This window comes from Suncus etruscus, chromosome 2, assembly GCF_024139225.1.
Source record: "Suncus etruscus isolate mSunEtr1 chromosome 2, mSunEtr1.pri.cur, whole genome shotgun sequence".
In the NCBI taxonomy this organism is placed as follows: domain Eukaryota; kingdom Metazoa; phylum Chordata; class Mammalia; order Eulipotyphla; family Soricidae; genus Suncus; species Suncus etruscus.
Window position 1 is genome coordinate 26,944,272 of NC_064849.1, and position 25,372 is coordinate 26,969,643.

At 44.1% G+C, this 25,372-nt stretch overlaps 1 protein-coding gene across 1 annotated transcript in view; it reads left to right on the forward strand.

The window, feature by feature from the left end:
* WDFY1 (WD repeat and FYVE domain containing 1) overlaps positions 1 to 15,886 on the forward strand; it is a 58,354-nt gene extending 42,468 nt beyond the window's left edge. The window contains 9 exon segments of the mRNA XM_049768174.1: positions 1,882 to 2,008; positions 3,954 to 4,059; positions 11,875 to 11,931; positions 11,933 to 11,974; positions 13,154 to 13,186; positions 13,188 to 13,280; positions 13,282 to 13,289; positions 14,208 to 14,316; positions 15,386 to 15,886. Coding sequence (XP_049624131.1) covers positions 1,882 to 2,008; positions 3,954 to 4,059; positions 11,875 to 11,931; positions 11,933 to 11,974; positions 13,154 to 13,186; positions 13,188 to 13,280; positions 13,282 to 13,289; positions 14,208 to 14,316; positions 15,386 to 15,445 — 635 coding nt within the window. The 3' untranslated portion in view covers positions 15,446 to 15,886.
* The last annotated feature ends 9,486 nt before the right edge of the window (positions 15,887 to 25,372 follow it).

Consider the following 25,372-nt stretch of genomic DNA (forward strand, 5'->3'; position numbering starts at 1 on the left):
TGGTTGTAAGAGAAATTTTCATCATTCCCCTGGAATAGCAGACTTGTTCAATCTAGCCAGATTAGAATGAAAAGTTATCTTTTTAACCTAAATTCTCTGGCATAAACCATCAGAGGCTTTTTCTGGAGCCCCTAACTTCATTCTCTAAACCCTCGACCATTCATTGTGCCTACAGGGTGCAGCAACGTGGAACCCTTTTGTTCTGCGTCTTTTCTATGATGACCATAGTAGGGACTGGAGTGGTAACACAGTGGGTAGGGTGTTTGTCTTGCATGTGGCCAGCCCAGGTTTTTTTTTTTTTTTTTGATTTTTGGGCCACACCCGGTAATGCTCAGGGGTTACTCCTGGCTATGTGCTCAGAAGTTGCTCCTGGCTTGGGGGACCATATGGGACACCGGGGGATCGAACCGCGGTCCGTCCAAGGCTAGCGCAGGCAAGGCAGGCACCTTACCTTTAGCGCCACCGCCCGGCCCCCAGCCCAGGTTTGATCCTCAGCACCCCATATGGCATTTAGCACTACCAGTAGTAATTCTGAGAACAAAGCCAGGAGTAATCCCTGAATATTGCCAGGTGTGACCCAGAAAAAACAAATAAGCAAACCAAAAATTGACCACAGTATACTTTTTTTGTCCTTTCTCATTAAATATGAGTTGCTTTGGGGGGGAGGCCTACCCCCAGGTTTGATCCCCATTTTTCCATTTGGCCCCCTGAACCTGCCAGGAATAATTTTGAGCAGAGACAGTAGTAACCCCTAAGCACTGCTGGGATGGCCCCAAAATAATAAAAAAAAAACCATACTAGTACATATATGAATAACCATTTTTTTTCCATTTTCTGTAAGTTTTTTAAACAATTTCCTACAATAGTTTTGCATAGTGCATGGGGGAAAAATCATTACAAAATCTTTGACACAACTGAATACCATAGTCCTACTGTTATAACAGGGTTCACTTAATCACACCAAGACAATCTTAGGCCAAAAGGCAAAGAGATTTCATTAATCAATAAACATTGACGGGCCAAAATTAGGCAATCACCCGAAACTGTGGCTTCAAGCAGAAGCACAGAGACCTGATACAAGAAGATTCCTGATGAGTTAGCACATTTGTGGGACAAAAAGGACAGAGCAAAAGAACAGAGCTCCTCAGTTGGCTGTTGTTTGCCAATGCCTTGAGGTACTTCAGGTAGGGCAGACATTATAGGGCACTTAAAGGAAGTACTTGTTGCTGGAAATCTTTGTGGTGGATACCTTTATACCGACATACACTAAGGGGTCTAATAGTTTCTGTGGCCCCACTCTTTTCCCTTACCTTTGTGACCAGGTCAGTCTGCTTGTTCCTCTCTAATCTGGTCTGCTTGATGATTTAGGACCTATTCCCAGAAGGTGTTCTATAGCATTCCTGCATCCAACTCCCTCTTAGGTTTTGAATTTTCCCACCACCATCATCATAGTACCCCCAGATAAGGCATTTTTTTTAACTTTTTTTTGGGTTTTTGGGTCACACCGGCAGTGCTCAGGGGTTACTCCTAGTTCTATGCTCAGAAATCACTCCAAGCAGGCTCGGGGGACCATATGGGATGCCGGGATTTGAACCACTGTCCTTCTGCATGCAAGGCAAACACCCTACCTCCATGCTATTTCTCTGTCCCAAGGCATTTATAATTCAGATTTCAGGGAATGTAGAGAAAACCTTTTCTGTGTCATTCTGACCCTGGGAGGTGGGCATTCTCTGTCTTGGGACCAGCTGTCAATAGAGGGACAGGTGCCATCATGTATAAGGCAGACATGTGAATGCTTGCAGATTCAAGGGGGTCCCAGTGGCTTATAGTTCTCATTGAGCAGGCCCGGAGACAGATTCCATTCCCCTCTCTCACCCTTAGGAAGCATCGCCTGCCTCTGGTGGGACCCCATACAGCGACTTCTCTTCTCCGGCGCTTCTGACAACAGCATCATCATGTGGGACATCGGGGGACGAAAGGGCCGCACGCTCCTGCTCCAGGGCCATCAGTACGTGCAGGCGTGTGGGATAGCAGAGGGACCTGAGTCTAGACCAACCCAGCCCACTACTATTGTTTGTGTTTCGTTTTGTTTTGGGGGCCACACTCAGCCATGTTCAGGACTTATTCCCGACTCTGTGCTCAGGGATCATTTCTGGAAAGTTCCAGGGACTGTATGTAGTTTCAGGAATAGATCCTGGGTCAGCCCCAGGTAGGACAAGTACCCTCCCCACTCTACTACTGCTCCCAGCCCACTTCTTCCTGTGCTTCCTCTGCTTCCGAGAGTGCTATTCCATAGCCAGAGGAGAGGAAGAAAGAGTTCAGTTCTTTCTTGTTCTGAGCCTCCCCCTTGCCCTCACTAGCTCCTCTTGAGGGAGTCTATAAATACCTGAACTTTGGGTACTCTTGGTTTGGAGGCCGCAGGCAAGACCTTTGGCTACCGGACTATGTGCCAGGTGCTGCCTGGCACTCCTGGGCATGACGCCAGTGTCGTTTTAAGTTCTAAGGTGTGTTTTGTCATGGAGAAACACTATTGGACAAACATGGTAAGGGTCAGGTTCCCTCCTTGTGGTGGTGAGTGTTCCTTGTTTTGTTTTGTTGCCACATACTCAGGACTGACTCCCAGCTCTAACCTCAGGAATCACTCCTGGTGGTGCTCAGGGGACCATCCAGGTTACCAGGGGTCAAACCTGGGTCATCTGCCTGCAAGATCAGCACCTTCCCAGCTGTACTCTTTCTCTCTTTCCTCTCTTCCCTCCTCTTTCTCCCTTCTCTTTCCTTTCTCACCCCTTCCCCTCCCTCATCCCCACCTCTCTCCTTTTTCTTGTGGTCTCTTCTTCTCTCATCCTTCTTTCCTTCTTGTAGATCAGGTTACAGATATTTCTGGTCCCACCAAAGTCAAGGGAAAGCACCTTCCTACAAGCCTAGATGCCAGGAGACTTTGTCTACAGGGGCAGGGAGAGGGTGGATTTTCTGTATCATCAGTGTGTGTGTGTGTGTGTGTGTGTGTGTGTGTGTGTGTGTGTGTGTGTGTGTGTGTGTGTGTGTGTGTGTGTGTGTGTGTGTGTGTGTGTGTGTGTGTGAGTGAATGTGTACACATGGATGTCACTGGTCTCAGCAGGGCTCGGTGACTTGTTTTATGTGTTATGTTTTATGTGTTATTTTACCTCTAAGCTTTTGTTTCTGAAACAGGTAGTAAATGTGGTGCTTCTAAACCTGAAAATCCTAGCCGGGGATTAATTCAGAAAGCCCGAGTCACTTCAGGGCTGATTTGAGGTGACTGGAGTGATAGTACAGTCTGAAGGACATTTGTTTTGCATGCGGCTGACCCATGTTTTATCTCCAACAACCTATATGGCCCTCTGAGTCCATCAGGAGTGATCCCTGAACATAGAGGCAAGAATAAGCCCTGAGCACCACTGGGTGTAACCCCAAAACATACACACCAGAAAATTAAATAAAACAACTGTCATTGAGGGGCCCAAGTTATAGTACAGTAGGTAGGGTATTTGCTTTACATGTGGCTGACTTGGGTTTGGTTTTGGGTCACACCCGGCAGCGCTCAGGGATTATTATTGGCTCCACACTCAGAAATTGCTCCTGGCAGGCTCGGGGAGCCATACTGGATACCGGGATTCGAACCACTGTCCTGCATGCAAGGCAAACACCTTACCTCCATGCTATCTCTCCGGCTCCAGCTGACCTGGCTTTGATCCCTGGCATCTCATATGGTTCTCTGAGCATTGTCTGGAGTAATTCTTGAGTACAGAGCCAGGAGTAACCCCTGAGCATCGCCAAGTATGGCCCCCAAACCAAAATAAAACTCAAAAGCAATGCAGGGAAAGTTCGCCTTAGAACCTTCAGTCCCATACATCAGTCAGTGCCAAGGGCTGAGATTGGAGCCTAAGTGAATGTCACATCTTTCTCTTTACTTCACTTCTGACTGTCATTTGCAGTGACCGGGTCCAGTCCCTGTGCTACCTCCAGCTTACAAGGCAACTCGTCTCCTGTTCCTCAGATGGGGGCATTGCTGTGTGGAACATGGACGTGAACAGAGAGGAGGTAAGTGGAATCAGCATGCTGGGCTGCAGGCTGAGAATCCCCACATGTGCCTGCAGTCCTCATTTATGCTCAAGGCCCTCTGCTGAGGCTGCAGTCCTGCTCAGCTGTCCCTGTTCTTGAAACAGACCATCCCTCCCAGCCCCAGACCTTAGGTGCTTGTGTCCGGCTTCAGAAGTGCAGCAGGAGGATACCCAGGATATTTTTGAGGTCACCTCTTGTAAGCAGCTCTGAAGTCCCTCTGGAGATGTAGCAAGGGATTGTTGGGTCTGACAGTGTTGCAGGGAAATTGAGCTCCACTTCTCTGTTTTCATTTTCCTCTGAATTTCTGCCAGTCAGTTGTTGTCAGTCTCAGTTTCCCGAACACCTGGTTTCTGTGGTGTTGGGGTCATGAACTGGTTGTGAGATCTTGTTTATTTAGAGAAGTGCCTTGATACCCAAATCTCAGTTTTATCTTTCATAAAGTGAAATAGTTGAATGAGAGGACTTATATTTGGGGGAGGTGTAAAGGAGTGTTGGGGCCAACTTGGTGGTATTCAAGCTTCACTCCTGGTGTGACTTGGGGAACCATATGGGGTGTTGGGGATTAAACCTGGTTGGCCAAGTGCAAGACAAGCACCTTGTCACTGTGACTGCATCACTCTTCTAGCATTTTTTTAAATTAAGATGACAAATATTGTCTAAACAATCTCTCTAGAGTTGGAGTACAGTGGGGAGGGTGCTTACCTTTGCATGCACCCAGCTTTTGTTTGCTTGATATCCAGCATCTCAGGTTCCCTGAGCCTGCCAGGAGTAATTTCTGAGTGCAATTCCAGGAGTAACCCCTGAGCACATTGGAGGTGTCCCCAAAAATAATGGAAACAAAGCAAATATATATATATTAAGAAATCTCAGTTAAGGCCATCTACCACAAGCCAGAGGCAAATATTGTCCTCAATGGAGAAAAACTGAAAGCCTTTCCTCTAAATTCTGGCACAAGACAAGGCTGTCCTCTCTCACTACTCCTATTCAACATAGCACCGGAAGTACTTGCTATAGCAATTAGGCAAGAAAAAGATATCAAGGGAATCCAGATAGGAAAGGAAAAAGTCAAACTCTTGCTGTTTGCAGATGACATGATACTCTACCTAGAAAACCCTAAAGTCTCTATGAAAAAGCTTCTAGAAACAATAGACTAATATAGCAAGGTGGCAGGCTACAAAATTAACACAAAAAAAATCAATGGCCTTTCTATACACCAATAGTAATAAGGAAGAAATGGACATTAAGAAAACAACCCCATTCACAATAGTGCCACACAAACTCAAATATCTTGGAATCAACTTGACTAAAAATGTGAAGGACCTATACAAAGAAAACTATAAAACTCTGCTCTAAGAAATAAGAGAGGACACGCGGAAATGGAAGCATATACCCTGCTCATGGATTGGCAGGATTAACATCATCAAAATGGCAATACTCCCCAAAGCATTGTACAGATTTAATGTGATCTCTCTAAAGATACCCATGACATTCTTCAAAGAAGTGGATCAGGCACTTTTGAAATACCCTAGAATAGCTAAAGCAATCATTGGGAAAAAGAATATGGGAGGAATTACTTTCCCCAACTTTAAACTGTATTACAAAGCAATAGTTATCTAAACAGCATGGTATTGGAATAAAGACAGGCCCTCAGATCAGTGGAATAGGCTTGAATACTCAGAGAATGTTCCCCAGACATACAATCACCTAATTTTTTTAAAGGAGCAGGAAATCCTAAATAGAGCAGGGAAAGCCTCTTCAACAAGTGGTGTTGGCAAAACTGGCTAGCCACTTGCAAAAAATTGAACTTAGACCCCCAGCTATCATCATGTACGAAGGTTAAATCCAAATGGATGAAAGGCCTCGATATCAGACCTGAAACCATAAGATACATAGAACAACACGTAGGTAAAACACTCCAGGACATTGAGACTAAAGGCATCTTCAAAGAGGAAACTTCACTCTCCAAGCAAGTGAAAGCAGAGATTAACAGATGGGAATATATTAAGCTGAGAAGCTTCTGCACCTCAAAAGAAATAGCGCCCAGGTTACAAGAGCCCCCCACTGAGTGGGAGAAACTATTCACCATTCAGACAAGGGGCTAATCTCCAAAATATACAAGGCACTGACAGAAATTTACAAGAAAAATCATCTAATCCCATCAAAAAATGGGGAGAAGAAATGAACAGACACTTTGACAAAGAAGAAATACAGATGGCCAAAAGGCACATGAAAAAATGCTCCACATCAGTAATCATCAGGGACATGCAAATCAAAACAATTATGAGGTACCACCTCACACCGCAGAGATTGGCACACATCACAAAGAATGAGAACAAGCAGTGTTGGTGGGGATGTGGAGAGAAAAGAACTCTTATCCACTGCTGGTGGGAATGCCGTCTGGTTCAACCTTTATGGAAAGCAATATGGAGATTCCTCCAAAAACTGGAAATTGAGCTCCCATACGACCCAGCTATACCAATCCTAGGAATATACCCGAGAAACACAAAAATACAATACAAAAATCCCTTCCTTACACCTGTATTCATTGCAGCACTATTTACCATAGCAAGACTCTGGAAACAGCCAAGATACTCTTCAACAGATGAATGGCTAAAGAAACTGTGGTGCATATACACAATGGAATATTATGCAGCTGTCAGGAGAGATGAAGTCATGAAATTTTCCTATACATGGATGTACATGGAATCTATTATGCTGAGTGAAATAAGTCAGAGAGAGAGAGAGAAAGATGCAGAATGGTCTCACTCATCTATGGGTTTTAAGAAAAATGAAAGACATTCTTGCAATAATAATTTTCAGACACAAAAGAGAAAAGAGCTGGAAGTTACAGCTCACTTCATGAAGCTCACCACAAACAGGGATGAGTTTTGTTAGAGAAATAACTACGTTTTGAGCTATCCTAATAATGAGAATGTAAGAGGGAAATAGAAAGCTTATCTAGAGTAAAGGCGGGGGTTGGGTGGGGAGGAGGAAGATTTGGAACATTGGTGATGGGAATGTTGCACTGGTGATGGGTGGTGTTCTTTACATGACTGAAACCCAAACACAATCATGTATGTAATAAAGTTGTTTAAATAAAAAAAATCTTTCCATCTTATTTTTTCCTTTCTCTTTTAAATGATGCTAAATGGCCATCTTGGCACTGTCACTGTGTCAGCTCTCAATGTTTTAATTCTGACAGATGGTTGAAAACAGCTCTCAGAAGCCACAGTAGGGGCATTTTTATAGATGCCAAATGATTTCCATACTGGGACAGGTCAGACCAATCCCAGGTTTCCCACGGGGAGACTAAAGAGCTGATTCTAGAGCTTGTGGAATGTGGTGATGAGTGTTAACTCCAGAAGCACAGGTTGAGCAACTCCTAAGCCATCATGATATCCAGAAGCATGGGTGAATATCTGAACATGTTGCTCACTGATCTTGCCTTGAGTGTGGCTGTCAGGCACAATAGCATGCCATGCGTGAAGGGCTCTGTCCTTCATCATCTGGATTGATCAAAGTGCTGTGACCTTGCTGTCGACACCAATATGACTCCCTCTGGCCACTGCTCAGGGCTGATCTGTGTGGCCTGGTATTTCTTGTGAGTCTGAATATTGCCAAATAAACCTCTTACTTCCCCTTGTTGGTGTACCTCAGAGTTCAGTCTGTTTTATTAGTGATGCTACTCATTCCCAACACTTCTATCTCCCACATTTGTTCCATAGACTCATGCAGGCAGGAAGCTTATTATGAGAGAAGGAAGCCGGCTTAAGAAGAATATGATGCTATGGGGAAATTCCCATTGCTCTTTTGATCTATGAGTCAGGTTACATGGGGGAAATCTCAATGTCATAGTTACTCAGAATTTTTAAAATCCTCTTTTTGAATTTTCTAATAATCATTTGGATCTCTTGTTATATTTCAGAATGTATAATGCTGTAATGTATTACAGAATAGGTGATACAATCTTGCCAAAGGTTTACCTGTTATTTTATATTGATGCATTAGTTTCAATAACTGCTAGCATATATGGTTTGGTTTCCTTTTGGGGAGAAAATGGAAATTGGAAGAAAACTTGGTATGACTGATACCTGGAGTCTGGGGTATGTTGCCATTGGGTCTCAAAGCTACTGTAGCATCACTTTGGATTCAATCCATTTTGGGGATGCATTTATTTTTATTTTAATCACTCTAAATACACCTGTCAATGCCTTTGTATGATCACGTGACATGGAGGATCAAACCTAAGTCTCACCTATGCAAGACATGTGCTCTGGCTCTGCCACATGAGCTACACACTTGGTTTTTGTTTGCTTGTTTGTTTGTTTGTTTTTTTTGCAGTGTGTTTGTATGGTTTGGGGGCCATACTCAGCAATGCTCATGAGCTATCCTATATCCCTATCCCTATGAACAGGAGAAATCCCTGGAGAGCTTGGGGGATCATATATAGTACCCAAGATACAAAGCAGGGTCAGGTCAGCCACATGCCAGGCAAGCATCTTGCCCTCTGTACTTTCTCTCCAGCCCCTTATCTACTATTCTTACCTTTTACTCATTCTTCGGAGAAAAAAAATAGCAGGATTCTGCTTTTAAGAGGAGAGTGATTGTGGAGTTCATTTCTACTTGTAGGGAAGAAAGAGGCTTATCATTCAAGGTGCTTCCTGTGTGGAGAGTTCTTTCTTCCTGTTAGTTATTTGTGGACAATTTCCCCAGACCATGTGCATCCTGGCTGGGATGCACATTTGACTTAATTTATGCAACATTTGTTTCCATGGTTAGTCAGCATTGGTAAGAAAGCAAGTGAGCAAATAAAAGACATACTGTTTTGACAGTAAGTTTTGTTTGTTTTGCCAGCGGAATTAAAGGAGTGAGAAAGTAATACCGGAGATTCCGTACCTTGTGTTAGAGTTTTGCATGATTTGTAGGACTTTCATGGTGTGGACAGAGAGGATTCACCCTTGATTCTTTAACGTCACAACGTGGGCCTGGAACTTCTTCTTAAGTCCCCTGGAGCAGTTTCCAATGCGTGGTGATATTCCCCACCACATGGACAGGTTAGGTGCAAATTTGCTGCTCTGCTCAATCCTACTCAGCGACTTCCTTTTTGGAGGTAAGCATGAGATACAAATGAGCAAGTAATAATCAGAATGAAGCATCTCAGGAAGAGGCAGATAACAGAGCATGTAACAGTGTGTGCAGCAGTGAAGAGGAGCATGGCCATGCACAAGGGAGAGCTTGGTTCTCATCAACCTGCCTGTTAAGTTAACCTGCCTGGTTAGCTAAGTCAGTGGAACAAGATGTAGAAATAGCAGTGAAACTAAATATGTGAACATTATTGTTCTCTTTTATGGCTCTCCACCCAGAGAGCTTTTTCTCCTTAGAGAATGAGCATTTAATTCATTGAATGGTTCATTCATTTCCAGCACAACAATCCTAGTATTAAATAGGAGCCAAGTTATAAATAAGATATGGAAAGGGGGGTCAGAGAGATAGTCTAGTTTACACTCAGCTAACTTGGGTTCAGCCCCCCTGGCACTCCATATTGTCCCTCAAGTACTGCCATGAGTGACCCCTGAGCATTGCTGGGTGAAACCCAGAACATCAGGGGAAAAATGGGGATAAGAAAGTGTCCCCCGCCCTAGGGCTTGCTTATTTCTAATCTTTTTTTTTAAGTTATTTCTATTCTTTTAAGGATAACTCTTTCCTTTTGTGACTCTCTACCCTCTAGCTTAGCAAAGTCATATTGTTTCTTATACTCTTGGACACTTGATGTTTTTTCCAAGAGTAAGAGCTTTTAGGGCATTCATGGTTGTTATAACCAAGAACCATGGTTAGGGAACCTTCATGTGGAAGGGAGTAGGCCTTTTAGTTTGTTTTGTTTTATTGTTTGCTTGTTTGATTTTGGGCCACACCCAGGGATGCTCAGAATTTACTCTTATCTTTACACTCAGGACTTCTTGCAGGCTCAGGAGACCACATAGGATGCTGGGGCTCAAAGCCAGGTTGGCCCTGTGCAAGGCAAATGTACTTCCCCTGTACTGTCACTTTGGTTCCAAAGGAATAGGCCTTTGTGCAGAGCCTGCTATATACTCAGCAGAGTGATCAGGTACAGGACCCGACTATTCCTGCAACTCCATCTCTGGACCAACCTCAGGCAATTGCCTCCACCTCCAAGCCATGTGGTCTTTGTACTCTCAGGGGCTAGAATTGGGCAGGATCTCCTGGAGTTATGGTGAAAGTGAATCAAAGCAAACCATCAAAACCTTTGCCCATTGCCTGGCCTGATTTACCAGGCCCCAGACCAGGCTCTTGGTAGTGATTTGTTAAATTTTCTCTACTGTGGAGACATATACATGGCTCATGGATCAACTCCTTGCATATAGAGCATAGACTTGAATGGATGTGTCCATTAGGACATGTTGTGACTGAATGTGTGCTGTTCGAATGACACATGACTGTACGGTAGTGTCTCTCTCTGTGTGTAATATGTATGTAGTATGTAGGAGAATGCTGTGTGTCCTCCCAAATATCACAGGAGGTGTTTGTCCCTGCTTTCTCTCTCTTGCCATGAATCCTCACCCCAGCCTGACAGGCCATACAAATACAGAGATGAAGGAGACCAGTGGATAACATATTGATGTTTGGGGAGGTCAGATGAGAGAGAAATGTGCTAGAATGATATCACAGGAAATATTCCCTTTTTTGAGAGGGACAGGAGCAGAGGCCACTATGACTGGTGCCCACCCATCACCCCCATCACTCTCTTGCTGGTACCTTTTCAGCCCAAGTGAGTTTAGCAGATTCTCCAAAATGGAATTTTACTCACCTGGATACAGATAGCAAACAATTCCACCACCACCCCCCCCAAAGAGAAATCTTAAGACAACCCTCAGTGTTTACAGTGACCATTCTGTTATTCCCTTCTAGCTATAGGTTAAAAATAGAATAACCCTGGGCTGGATACATAGTACAAAACTCTTGTCTTGTACACTCTCAACCCAGGCTTGAATTTATAGCAAACCATTTAGTTCCCTGAGCACAGAGTCAGGAGAAAGCCCTATGCAATACAGGGTGTGATCCCCAGACCAAAGAAACATTAAAAGGACTTTTGGGGTGCTGGAGCGATGGCGCAAGCAGTAAGGCATCTGCTTTGCACGTGCTAGCCTAGGATGGGCCATGGTTCGATCCCCCAGCGTCCAATATGGTCTTCAAACTAGGAGCAATTTCTGAGCTCACAGCCAGGAGTAACCCCCGAACACCACCAGGTGTGGCCCAAGACAAACAAACAAACAAAAAAACTTTTTTGGAATAATCCCATGAAGTATTGCCAAAGCTATCAGAATGCCTCAAAACAGAAACATAAGGAGCTAGAGCAGTACAGCAGGTAGGGTGTTTGCTTTGCATGAGACCAACCCTTATTTGATCTTCAGTATCCCATATGGTTCCCCGAGGCACCCACTAGTAGAATTCCCGAGTGTAGAGCGAGGAGTAACCCCTGAGCATCACTGGCTGTGGCCCGCAGCCAACCCCCCCATGAGAATCTTGTGCATATGAACATGTCTGTGAACACACATAAAATTGTATAAAAACAATTGAAAATAAATGTGCTATTTAAGGTCATTTGGAGAAGAAAAGGGTTGTTTTCTTTTTTTTTTTAAAGCAAAGCTGGAGTATGTCGAGCAACTCCTGAAAGAATAACCACAGCAAGAGCCTCAGCCTGCCAAATCAGTTTCTGAAAACAGCTGCAGAAATGGGCCAGGTGCTTGATGCAAACATGGGTTTTCTCCTCCCCAGGCTCCTCAGTGGCTGGAAAGTGATTCATGTCAGAAATGTGAACAGCCTTTTTTCTGGGAACATAAAGCAGATGTGGGACACAAAGACTCTGGGATTAAGACAGGGTAAGTAGCGGAAATGGGGGAGGGGAGGGAAGAGAGAGAGGGGAGGGGGAAGGAGAGAGAGAGCGCTCATAGCAGGCAGGGTTTTATGTGTGGTGATATGGTGATACCTGCTGGGGCCCCCCCCATCATTGTCATCTCTACTTCTAGCAGGGGTCCTCAAACTTTTTAAACAGGGGGCCAGTTCACTGTCCCTCAGACCATTGGAGGGGTCTGACTATAGTAAAAACAAAACTTATGAACGGAATTCTTATGCACACTGAATATATCTTATTTTGCAATGAAGAAACAAAACAGATACAAATACAATATGTGGCCCGAGGGCCATAGTTTGAGGAACCACTGAGGAAACATGAAACAACCAGTACTACTCTTCTGAGCTATCTAGGAGAAGAAAGGAAAAAAGTAAAAGAATATGCTTATAAACAGGAGTAGTAATTGGAGTCTCTAGAACATTCTTGTTTTTTTGTTTATTTGTTTTGTTTGGGGCCACAGCAAGCAATGCCCCAGGACATTCTCTGGCTCATCACCCAGGGGATTACTCATCGTGGGCTCATGGAATGATAAGGGATGCCAGGGTGTCAACTTAGGTTGGCCAACACTCTACTTTCTGTACTATATCTCTGGTCCCTATTAATATGCTTTTTAATGATACCTATTGCTTTTAAAACTTTATTTCAGGGATCTGTGAGATAGTATAGCAGGTAGGACACTTTCTTGCATGCAGAATTTTGCATTCTGAATTGCATATCAGAATACGATTCCTGGCATCCCATATGGTTTCCTGAGCACTGCAAGAAGTGATCCCTGGGTGCTGAGTCAGAAGTAAATCTGGGGTAACTCAGGGTAATTCGGGAATAATTTTTGGGTGTGGCCCCAAAACCAAATCAAAACAAAACTAGCAAACAAACCAAAACCCTTTGTGTCAGAATTTTCTCTGATATGGAAAGAGATTGAACTTGGTATTAATAATATCCAATGGTATCCTAGATAGTTTAGTAGAAAAGAAAAGTAAGCAGTTAAAGCCAGCTTGTTGGGCAACCTGTGGCTGGAGTGGGAACCCTCTGTATGTCTATTGGGGGCTGGTCTTGGGTCTCTCCAACCTTTCTGACCCTGCTTTGAAGGGACACCCTATGTCTGAAAGCCCAGCTAGATGCCATCCCTCTCTCCCCGGTGCCCAGCACCACTGCAGGAAGTGTGGGCAGGCCGTGTTGTGGCAAATGCAGCAGCAAACGCTCCAGCTACCCCATCATGGGGCTTCGAGTCCAGGTCCGAATGTGTGATTCCTGCTACGACTCCATCAAGAGACGAGGAGTGAGTGTTGTCTGGCCCTGGTGGGGGAAGCACCTAAAGTGGCCCCAGGTTTGCTGGCCCCCTTCCCCATCCCAAGCCCTTTCTCAGTCTTGACGCTTCTGCTTTTGGGGCTCCTCTCAGTACCCACAAGGCTGGGTGGGTCTGAGACCAAACCTACTGTTGCAGCTAGGCCTTCCTGAGTCCTGCGGAGTAAATTCAATTCCTGGGAAAATCCTAGAGACCATTGTTGTGTCTGTCACAGAGTGTTTCCCTGCCATGTGTCCTTCAGGCCCCACTGGTGTGAGAGTCAGACTGTCCCTAGATTCAGCTCAGGCACAGTCTCTCAGGCCAGGCCCATTTCCCTGTCCCTTGGGTGGTCATCTCTGACTGTGATGGGGAGACTTCAGTATGGGCCGATGAGCTGGGGGACAATGGTGCTCTTAGAACTGTTACCTGAACATGGTGGCATTTCCTTCTCTGTATTAGATGTTCCTGTTTCACAAAGTCTAGGCTATGTCAGCCTCCCACTGAGAAGAGCAGAGTTGTGATGGGGGAGTATCAGGCCACTAACTCCTCTAGCATTTTATGTTTCTTGTTTGGTTTGTTTTGGTTTGTGGGGGCCACACCTGGCACTGCACTCAGGAGTTACTCCTGGCATGGTTCAAGAGATCGATCCTATGGGATGCCAAGGATTGAATTTAGCTTGGCTTTGTGTGAAGCAAGCTCCTACCCACTGTGCTATATCACTCTGGCCTCTTCTCTAGCATTCTTGTCACTCCTCTGCTCTCTGACATTTTGGGCTGTTAAAGGCCCTTTGAAGAACCTAGTATCATTGTTTGGTATAAATTGTCAGCACTGAGTTTATTCCTTAGATGTTACCAGACGGATTGCTGCATGGTATGGCTAGCAAGCCTGTCTCACTCACTCTCTTTCTTCCAGCCGGACTTCGCTGGCCACTTTTCATGAAGGAAAACACAACATCACCCACATGTCCATGGATGTGGCCAGGGGCCTAATGGTGACCTGTGGGACTGACCGCATGGTGAAGGTACCTGCCTCGTTGCCCCATTTATCACTCAAGTTTACTTGCTGTCTGAGCAGTGTCTGGTGTTTCCGGAACAATCTTTCTCTCTGACCCTAAGGGACAAACTTTTTTCTCCTGTGTTTTTCCCTGCCACAGCAGCTCATTTTGGTGCTGGAGCTGTAGGACACTCTGTCATGAGGGCAAGCCCGGAGCCACTGTGGCCACTGTGGCCATCTTTCTTTTCATGTTCTCCAGGCCCAAGCATGTCTCCTTCCAGGATTATCCACTCCTCTGAGCAGAAGGCTTTGTGGTTGTAAGAAAGAACCACACAGCTTTTCAGTCTCTCCCTGTGCATGGAAATGCGGAGTAGCTGTTTAACACTATTTTAACACCATGCTTGAGCTGTGAATGTGTTTCCAGAACAAACTGGGCACTTTTCCCCAGTGTGTGTGTGTGTGTGTGTGTGTGTGTGTGTGTGTGTGTGTGTGTGTGTGTGTGTGTGTGTGTGTGTGTGTATCTATATATGACTGATCTTGACAATGTGATTTTTTTTGTTTTTGTTTTATTTTTCTTGGTTTTTGGGTCACACCTGGCAGCACTCAGGGGTTACTCCTGGCTCTATGCTCAGAAATCACCCCTGGCAGGCACAGGGGTCCATATGGGATGCCAGGATTCGAACCACTGTCCTGCATGAAAGGCAAACGCCTTACCTCCATGCTATCTCTCCGGTCCCGACGATGTGATTTTTAGGTGTCAGGATAGGACTTCATTTTGTCATGGGACCAGATCCCTGAAGCCATATGCTCTCTTAAGCTGGAAGTACCCCAAATCCAGACCAATGTGTTATCTCTTTCCCACTTCCAAACTCAAATCCCCCAAACCCAAGGGTCACACTTTAGTGAACTCTGTAATTTGATTTCTTGATGAACCTCAAAGGAGGCTTTGAGCTAAGTGGACCCCGGTAGATTCCAGAACTCCCAGAATCCCTGTGTCCCCTGCCTTCCAGAATTCATCTCATGGTTGCTGTTTTTGTTTGTCCTGCCATGGAGGCCTTGCTGCCAGTACTACTTCTTGCCTCTCATTTGTCTTGCAGATCTGGGACATGACGCCTGTGGTGGGTCGCAGCCTGGCCACCAGTTTCTCTCCACACTGACCCGGCCACCGATTACCTGCTCTTGTGCGGAAGCTACACATGCATAGTAGCCACTAAAACCAAATCAAACCAATTGGCGAGGTTTTTTGTTGTTGTTATTGTATTTTTTTTGTTTATCTTTTATTTTCTTTAAAGAAAAATAATGTCCAGGTGTCCAGGTGTGTGAGGGGCCCTGGCTGAAGCCAGTTCACTCTGCTGGTTTCCTGAGGGGCAGCATATTTTCCTCATATTCCCCAGCAATTGTTCCTCATCGATGGAGAGCTTGTGCATGCTAGAAAAGGATCTGGCAAACAAGCACCTTAGTGGAAACTGCACTGAACCCCAACAGTGGATGCTGGAACTGTTGTCAGAGTATTTCTGAGTATGCACACACTTTTCACTTGCAGATGGGCTGGGGTCCCCCACCTCACAGAGGCCTCCCCTGCAGCACTCAGTTGTTGAAGAAGGAATTAGGGGGGTTAAGGACTTGTCCTCTTTTTCTTGTTTTTGAGGGGTGTACTAGGGACACAAGACCCCAGAGCCCTCTTCTGGCACACCGGAAGATGTTCCTCTTCGCCATGTGTTCTCCATGCCTGTTGGTTTCGTACTGTCCTGCCTCAGACTGGCCACTGAGTGAATGATGGCAGCACATGGTTCACTGTAGCTGGCCCTCTTTTGCCCCGCCCAGAATGTTTCCATGGGACTGGAAGCCAAAGGTGGGGAGACTTTGGCTGCCTGAGCTTGTCTTGCTGCAGTTGGTGAAGGGTGAGCAGAACTGAGACATGGGCCATTCGCTCAAGTGGCCCCCCAGGGGTACAACCTTCAATACTGTGGCAGTTTATTATCCACCTCAGAGAAGACCTCCAAGGCGCTTCAAATGATGTTGATTTTTAGCGACGGCTCCAGTTGCTAAGGTTTGGGAAAAGGAATTTGGGAAGCCCAGGGCAGGGATCTTGAACCAACCCCGCCATGGTCATTCCGAATTTGGAAACAGCTTTCTCAGCAGCCAGCAAAATCTATTATCCTCCAGTGCATTTTGAAGACGTGTGAACAGCTAGTCCCAGGATTTCAGAAGAGACAAGAACAGGGAGACATTTCTTTCAATATTCAAATATTTGTTGTTAATAATGGTACATATCTGTGTATCCTTTGGGGCTATAGAAGTGAGGGGCCTGCTTTTATTAAGGGCAAACTTAAAATAGTTAGCAACAGTGATTTTCTTAGTCTTATTAACAGATACTGATTGAGAACTCACCACTGCTTTTTACCTCTTGCTGCTGCCAGCCACTGAGACCACATAACAGTTCTATATAATAGAAGCAAGACACTAAATTGCGTTTTTTTTTCCTTTTTTTTCGGGGGGAGGGGGAGCACATGCAGCAGTATTCAGGACTTACTCCTGGCTCTGCACTCAGGAATAACTCCTGGCAATGCTCGAAGATCCTATATGGGATACCGGGCAGCAAACCCAGGTCAGCAGAGTGCAAAGCAAGCACCCTACCTATTGTACTATCACTCTGGCCCCTGTTAGGTTTTATTTTGTTTTTTTTTTTAAACAATAATTGATAAGGATGAAAACTTTTGATCACTGGCAGTTACAATGGCCAAGTGACACAAATAATAAGGAAAGGGGCTGAGACCCATCATGATCGAGAAGGAGCGAATGACATGAACAGTTAACTTGCTTTCAGAGATGGTACTGCAGGGTTCTATTTGCTTCTTAAAGTTTCTATGCTGTATATTTCATGAAGAAAGGCATTTTCTTTAAAAACTTTTCTTATGCTCTTTGCAAAACATCTATTACTAACACATTCTAGAAGAGAAGAAAAATCACTTTTAAACGGCAGCTTTTGTTCAGTTAATGGTTCAACCTGTACCAAGGTGCTAATCTGGAGATGTTATTTTGTTCTGAAAGGAAAAGAGAAAAATAATTTTTTCAATAAAAGTTAATTTCTCATTATATCAAAGTCAGCTGGACTCATTCTATTTTTCTTTAACTGCTAAAAAATTATTTTTAAGTCTGTGGTAGTCTATGCAGAATAAATAAACCCAGTTGCTGAGAAAGAATCCAGCATGGCTCCTAAGGATTTTATTTTTTGTTTGTTTTTTGGGGCCAACACCCAACAATGCTCAGGGACTTCTTATCTTGGCTCTTCACTTCTACACTCAGAAATCACTCCTGATGGTGTTCGGGGACTATATGAAATGCTGAGGATTAAAGCTGGGTCTACCTGATGCAAAGCAAATGCCTCCCTATCCACTTTACTCTAGCTCGAGCCCCTATTAAAAAAAAAAATTCAAATGCCTACAGAGAACTGCCTCCTCTGTGGTTAATCTACTGTCAATTAAAGAGGAGCCATTTTGGAAGGTGGCGCTAGAGGTAAGGTGTCTGCCTTGCAAATGCTAGCATAAGGACGGACCACGGTTCTATCCCCCGGAATCCCATATGGTCTCCCCAAGCCAGGGGCAATTTCTGAGCGCATAGCCAGGAGTAACCCCTGAGCATCAAACGGGTGTGGTCCAAAAACCAAAAAAAAAAAAAAAAAAAAAAGAGGAGCCATTTGTTTAGGGGTGAATTAGGCTGGCTATTAGAAAAGGAAAAGAGAGAGGCCGGAGGGGCCGGGAGGTGGCGCAAGAGGTAAGGTGCCTGCCTTGCCTGCGCTAGCCTTGGACGGACCGCGGTTCGATCCCCCGGTGTCCCATATGGTCCCCCAAGCCAGGAGCGACTTCTGAGCGCATAGCCAGGAGTAACCCCTGAGCGTTACCGGGTGTGGCCCAAAAACCAAAAAAAAAAAAAAAAAAAAAAAGAGAGAGGCCGGCGAGGTGGCATTAGAGGTAAGGTGTCTGCCTTGCAAGCGCTAGCCAAGGAAGGACCACGGTTCGATTCCCCCGGCGTCCCATATGGTCCCCCCCAAGCCAGGGGCAATTTCTGAGCGCTTAGCCAGGAGTAACCCCTGAGCATCAAATGGGTGTGGCCCAAAAAACCAAAAAAAAAAAGGAAAAGAATATCACGTTTATTTTCCTCTGTTGGAGCCAGTTACCATTTTTCTTTTTTAAAACACAGGCTGCCTTGTCTTGCCACCATGCAGGCAGCAGCTAGGGTTAGTGATACTGTCTATAGTGGTGAGCAGAACTTAATGTTTCCAATTTTCCTTCTTGGGCACACAAGGAGAGAACAGCAAGCTTCTGGTTATATTGCCTTATTTAGACTGCATTCCTCTGAAACGGGTCATTTACAACCATAATTCTTTAATAATTCACTGGCTTGTTTTTATCCCGAACACTTACACACTTTGTACAAATAGAGATGAGGAAGTACAAGACTATTCCAGAAGGAGACTTTATTTTAGATCTAGATCAGAGACGGGCCAATTCTTCATGTCAAAAATGTTTTCATGTTGCCCTGATTTAGTGCCAGTGTTTAGGAATACCCTGGTAGCATTAAGTGGCAACAAACTCCTGACCACATTTTCCCATCACATTGTACATTTCTGTCAACCGTGCCCATGTACTGCCCCACAGCCTAAGTCACAAAACCACATTTCTGTAAAGTCACTTTCTTCTTCCTCCAGCTGAATTCCATTTTCAGACCTATATTTTTTAATTGTTGAAACCTGCCTGAGTAATTAAGTACCTTTAGTGGTTCAGACCCAAGGAAATGATTTCTAAAACCCCATTTTTTTAAATTAGATTATTTTCTACTTCCATTCTGGTAACTCCAGGCTTATATGAGAAAACAGCCACCTATTCATGAGAAACCATCTGTTTCTTAATAAATTTGTGAAGTTAACAAGAAAGTAATGCACACCCTATTTATGCAAGTGTCTATTGCTTCATTGTTAATTGTGAGCAGGTGATGGAATGCCTACTCTATTTTCTGCAGTTTCCTATACAATGACTCTTTGGAGTAAGTTGGAGTTTAATTGTGCAACAAATTTATATTATAATAACACATTTAAAGTGTTTTCTCTATAGCCTTTCTTGACTTGGGGGCAGGAATGGGCAATGCTGAATAGTACATTTTTGTCTTGTACTAACTCCGTTTCTATAAGACAAAGTGCCCACATAGCCCAGAGAGCTCAAAATCTTTGTTCTTTGCACCCATTTGTGGTTTCTGTTATTTTTGGTGTGTGTCTTTTGGAAAATATGTACAATAAAACATTCCTTGCTTGTTTCTGTTGCCTGATTTCACTTTGATTTTCTTAGATCTGTACACATCTGGAAGGTAGCAGTGTTCATCTCTTTGGCACTTTGTCAGCATTATATATACCCTTCAACCCCAGCAACAGTTCTGTGAGGCAGTATCTCCCCTTCCATTACATAGATGAGCAGACCAGTAGGCTGTGGGCTTGAAAGCTCATACCTGACCACCATGTGCTTCTTTGTGCCAACATGTGTGCTGAGTGGTTGTGCAAGGACAAGAGGGACCAGCACCCAACTGGAGGTACATAGAGCTGGGTCCCAGCTCTGCTCAAGGAAGCCCAGGCCTGAAAAACACCCACCAGCTTAGTTTTGTGAATAAACATAGGTAAAGGGATGGGGTTATGGGGTGGGGTGGTTTCAATCCCTGGGAAAAGAGATTTTTCAGCTTCATAAGCAGTTGATTAAGAAAACAGAATGACAGTAGACTTTTTGTTTTGTTTTAATAAAGGCAATTGGGATAGAGAGATAGTACACTGGGTAGGATGCTTCCTATCCATTGCAGCTGACTGGGATCAATCCCCAGCACCCCATATAATCCCTGTCACAGAGCCAGGAATAAACTGAGCACAGCCAGATGTAGTTCCCCCCATACACACATACATTCCACTTCTTCCCCAAGAAATGCAGCTTTATTGGGACCAGAACAACAACATGGTAGCTAGACATGATAGCCTTACTCATAGGGTTTATGATCTGTAACTTTTTTTTTTTTTTTGGTTTTTAGGTCACATCCGGCAGCGCTTAGGGGTCACTCCTGGCTCTATGCTCAGAAATTGCTCCTGGCTGGCTCAGGGAACCATTTGGGATGTCAGGATTTTAACCACTGTCCTGCATGCAAGGCGAATGCTCTAGCTTCATGCTATCTCTCTAGCCTTGATCTGTAACATTTTTGAATAGCCAGTATCTGCCTATAAATTCTACCATGATGTCAGGCATGTTACATGATTCTAATATTTCAGAACCAATAAATCTAATATACTTGTTAAGCAAGTACAATATAATAGAAACAGTCTTCTAGTTCAGTAACTTTAGATTGAGTATATACCAAAAAATGTATATGATTAGACCATTAGTTTAGTCAAATGCAATAATGAACAAACAGGAAAACTATTTTTTAGCCACTGCAAGTGATATCATCCTTGTGGATTTAGCATAGGCTTGAACTCATAGCATGAACCAGGGCACACTCAGGAAAGCCTGTGACTTGTGGTCTGTTCTCCCTAGTAGCCACTGATGCCAGGAATATTCTTTACATCTGTTGTCCTTGCTTACATCCTGCTCCAGTCTAAAAGAACTTAGCCCTTTGCTTCTCTCCATTTATTCAACAGAGGGAGAACAAACCATGATACATTTCTTTTTTTAAAGGAATATTTTAATTAAATCACCATGAGATATATTATTTCAAAGTTTCTCATGATTGAGTTTCAGTCATAGAATATTTCAACACCCATCCCTTCACTAGAGATACATTTCTTTGAGCCTGTGAAATGAGGGGAATGTGTAGAAATTTCTGTTAAGTGTGCTTGCTTGAACCGTTACAGGAACTAATTGGAGAACAATTTCTATAAATAAATGAGAACATCTGGCTGAATTAGGCCAGTGTGGTATTAAAAAGAGGAAGGGAAGAGAAAAAGCATATGACCAAACAGAAATATGTTAGCTTCTGGGCTTGTGTGAAAATTCTTGACTCCAGATTTTGAGGGATTTTATGTCTAAGACAACGTAATTCACTTTTCCTGTATTATCAAAGGTGACCTTTTTTTTTTTTTTGGCCCTCAATTATAGATCTTTTGAATGGATTCCAAGTTGTGAATGCGTACTGAAAACAGGAAAGCTTTCAAACCCAGTTCCTATACATGTCAAGTGACTATCCCTTCATCATGCACGTCAAATACAGCCTTTTCTCACCATTTGACTGTTGTTAAGGTCTGATTTCCAGGAACTGAAAAGGAACATTTGGAGAGAAGGGAAGATAGAGTAAGTGAAAAGGTTATATAGGATAAGGATGTAATGGATTGTTTCCACCTTTTCTAAAACATTCGGTTCTATTCTGCATGTCTGATAATATCAGACTCATAAGTTTGTGTGTGATGGGTGTGGTGGTCTTAAAATATTTCTCTAACCTCCTATATCACCTCCAACCACTACCCTCCACCCTGCATAGAAGGGTGAAACTTATATTCAATCCTGTTTAATGTGAAATACACTGAGGGGCTTACTAAATGAATAAGGCAGAAGAGACACAGCTTTGTGAGGCTTCATCAGAAAAATGCATGTAGCTTCTTCCTGATTCTATGGGAAAAAAAAAAGACACCTGCCCATCCTGCCTGCCAAGTTCCTGGTTTGACAGATAAGCTGAGCTTCCAACATTCAGTGCTCACTCCCAATCATGTCTGTGCTTTATCGTAAACTTCCTGCCCAGCTGAGCTTTCTGATGGCTGCAGATCTATGTGAAATCATGAAAACATAAATAGTGCTTTAGACTAAGTTGGAAAGTGGACAACTCAGCTGGTTGCTAGACAGTATATATACATAAACACAACAACAACACACACACAAACACACACACACACACACACACACACACACCACCTCAGCAAACGTAATGATGAGCTACATAGTTTAGATGAGAAACTTTTTTGTTTTTTGCTTTTGGGCCACACCTGGTGACGCTCAAGGGTTACTCCTGGCTATGTGCTCAGAAGTCGCTCCTGGCTTGGGGGACCATATGGGACGCCGGGGGATCGAACCGTGGTCCATCCAAGGCTAGCGCAGGCAAAGCAGGCACCTTACCTCTAGTGCCACCGCCCGGCCTCTAGATGACACCAGGAACCCCCAGCCATCCTTGTCTTTTTCCCCTGACTCTAGGCCTTCCCTGGGTGCCAGTTCAGATGGCCAGAAGTGGGTTCAGGTGGACTCTTAGTGGTCCTCAGGCTTCCCCCTTCCCTCTATACTCCAGGGGGGAGGTGCATGGGAAGGAGGGCAGGCAGACATCTGGCTTCCGGTTTCCTCTTTGATTCTGGAGACCAGCTCTTGCCAGGTATGGGGTGAAAGGTCCGGAAGTCCTAATTTTTGCTGCCCGGCGCAGAGAAATGAAGAGGCTTATGAGTTCCAGCAGATGCTTTGAAAAAGTGCTTTAATACTGACCAGTCAAATGGCCAGGGTCAAAGTTCCCCCAGAATAGAAAGGGGACCAGAGACCTCGTGGGTCCCTTATCACCCCCTTATATAGGATGGGAAGTGGGAGGGGAAGAAGAGTCCTTGAGGGCTGGACTTCCGCTACGATAACACCAATGATTCGTGAGGTAGGGGTAGAGGTGGGGCCGAGGCAGTGACGACTTCCTTAAGGGTGGGGCCAAAGCAGTGACAACTTCCCTAAAGGGCGGGGCACCCACCAAGGTTGGTGGGGGGGGGGGCTGATTTCCCTTTTCAGGGGTTTGGGGAGGCCCCATACCAGAGCCTTTCTCCCTAGCCTGGGGAGTGCTGGGAGGCTTGGCAGGCCCCCAGCCGTCCTTGTCTTTTTCCCCTGACTCCAGGCCTTCCCTGGGTGCCAACTCATGGCCAGAAGTGGGTTCAGGTGGACCCTTAGTGGTCCTCAGGTTTCCCCACTCCCTCCGTACTCCAGGGGGGAGGTGCATGAGGAGGAGGGCAGGCAGACATCTGGCTTCTGGTTTCCTCCTTGATTCTGGAGACCAGCTCTTGCCAGGTATAGGGTTTTTCTCCCCTGGACTTCAGGCCTTCCCTGGGCGCCGGTCTAGGTGGACTCTATAGGGGTCAACAGGCTTTCCCCCTACCTCTCCCTACACTAATGATAATGTGCTCTGGAAGGAGGGTGGGTCATTTATGTTGGGACAGTCACTGAAAATATTTTCTCCTTGTTTTCATATTGATAGTATTGTATGCATATATTTTATATATCCATAATATCCATCTTGTATTGTGACCTTGATACTGCCTTATAAAGCTCATTTTTAATATTTTACTGCCTCATTCCCAACCCTTACTTCCTCCCATATTCCCATGTCGGTGCAGCTAATGACATGAAGCTCACCACATAGAGTGATAAGTGCAGTTAGAGAAATAACTACACTGAAAACTATCATAACAATGTGAATGAATGAGGGAAAAAGAAAGCCTGTCTCAAGTACAGGTGTGGGTGGGGTGGGGAGTAGGTAGATCTGAGAAATTGGTGGTGGGAATCCTGCACTGGTGAAGGGGGTGTTCTTTACATGACTGTAATCATACAACTACAATTATATTTGCAATCACGGTGTTTAAAGATAATTAAAAAAATTAAAAAAAAAACATTACCAGGATCCAAGCCTCTACCAGGGAAGACCTACCACTGCTTTGGCATTGACTTACTTCAAAGAGTGCTCCCAACACCCAGACAACTCAGGAACAGTCTACATGCAGGGCAGATATCTCCACATTTAATGGTATGCTGAAACTAGAGAATGCTCCACATCAGCCTGATATCGATGAAAGAAATGCACAGAATCCAGAGTCTTTAAATATAAGAATCTGATACCAACAATAGCTAAAGTGTGAAAAAGTTTCACCAGGACCTTGAGAATGACTGGAGTTGAATGGACTGGTATGCCTGAAACCAGAGTCTATCTTATGCCAATAAACTTCTGGGGTGAGGCCTTTTTGTAATCAGGTCAAGGACTTTTTTTCCCCATTTTCCCCATTTTTCTGGACCTATGCAAACATTGGCGATTGCCACTATCACACCTTTACTATATTTTTTTACTCTTATCCTTTAAGGAAAAAAAATACAACTTACTGAACTTAAAAACAAATAACTGTAGTAGAATGCCTGTCTCGAATACAGGCAGGGGATGGGAAGGGGGGAGGGGGTAACGTTAAACTGGTGAAGGTGGGTATTTTGGTTATGACTGTAACCCAAATATGATCATGTTACTTAAATAAAAATATATTTAAAAAAAGAACACTAAAACAAAACAAAACAAAACAAAAAAACACCAGGAACCTATTGAGTTGTCCTTATTTTTCTCCAATCTTCTTCCATGTTCCTATTCACCAAAACTACCCTGTGCCAAAACAAATGGTCTCCACTCAAAAAAACGTTTTGTTTTGTTTTGTTTTTGCAATTTTTCCTTTTGATCTTACTAAATTTGGTTTTGAGTATGAGTAGATGTCTATTTCTTGTTAAGTTCCTCAGGACCTGATATATCTTAGATATTAGCCCCTTAGTGATGGGTCTTAAGTGAATTATTTCTCCCGCTCTGTGGGTGGCCTTTGTGTCCTGGTCACTGTTTCTCTATATGGTTTTCCTGATACTATGAGTTTTCTTTCTCTCTTCCTCCTCTTTTTTCCCTCCTTTGATCTCTACCCATTCTAGTTCTCTTTTTACATTTATTTCCCTGATTCAGGTTAATTTTATGCTGTATGATGTGAAGCATAAACCAGATTTTTGCTTTTTTCAAACAGTAAATCTATATTCTAGTACATTTATTTTAAAGCCCATCTTTGGGACTATCTTAGGGCCCAGCACATGTTTTAGGAGGAAAGTTGGAATCAAGCCTCAACACCACATGGATCTCCTGCCCTGCTATACCTTCAAGCCCAGACCCAGATGTAGTCTCCAAGTACTGCCTATTGTAACCTTCAAACAAAAAAATTAATTAATTAAAAGTTTATCATTATTACTTTAATTTCAAGTCTCCTCTTTGTCCAAATGTTCCAAGTGTACTGGAGTCTATTTTTGTACTCCTCTGCT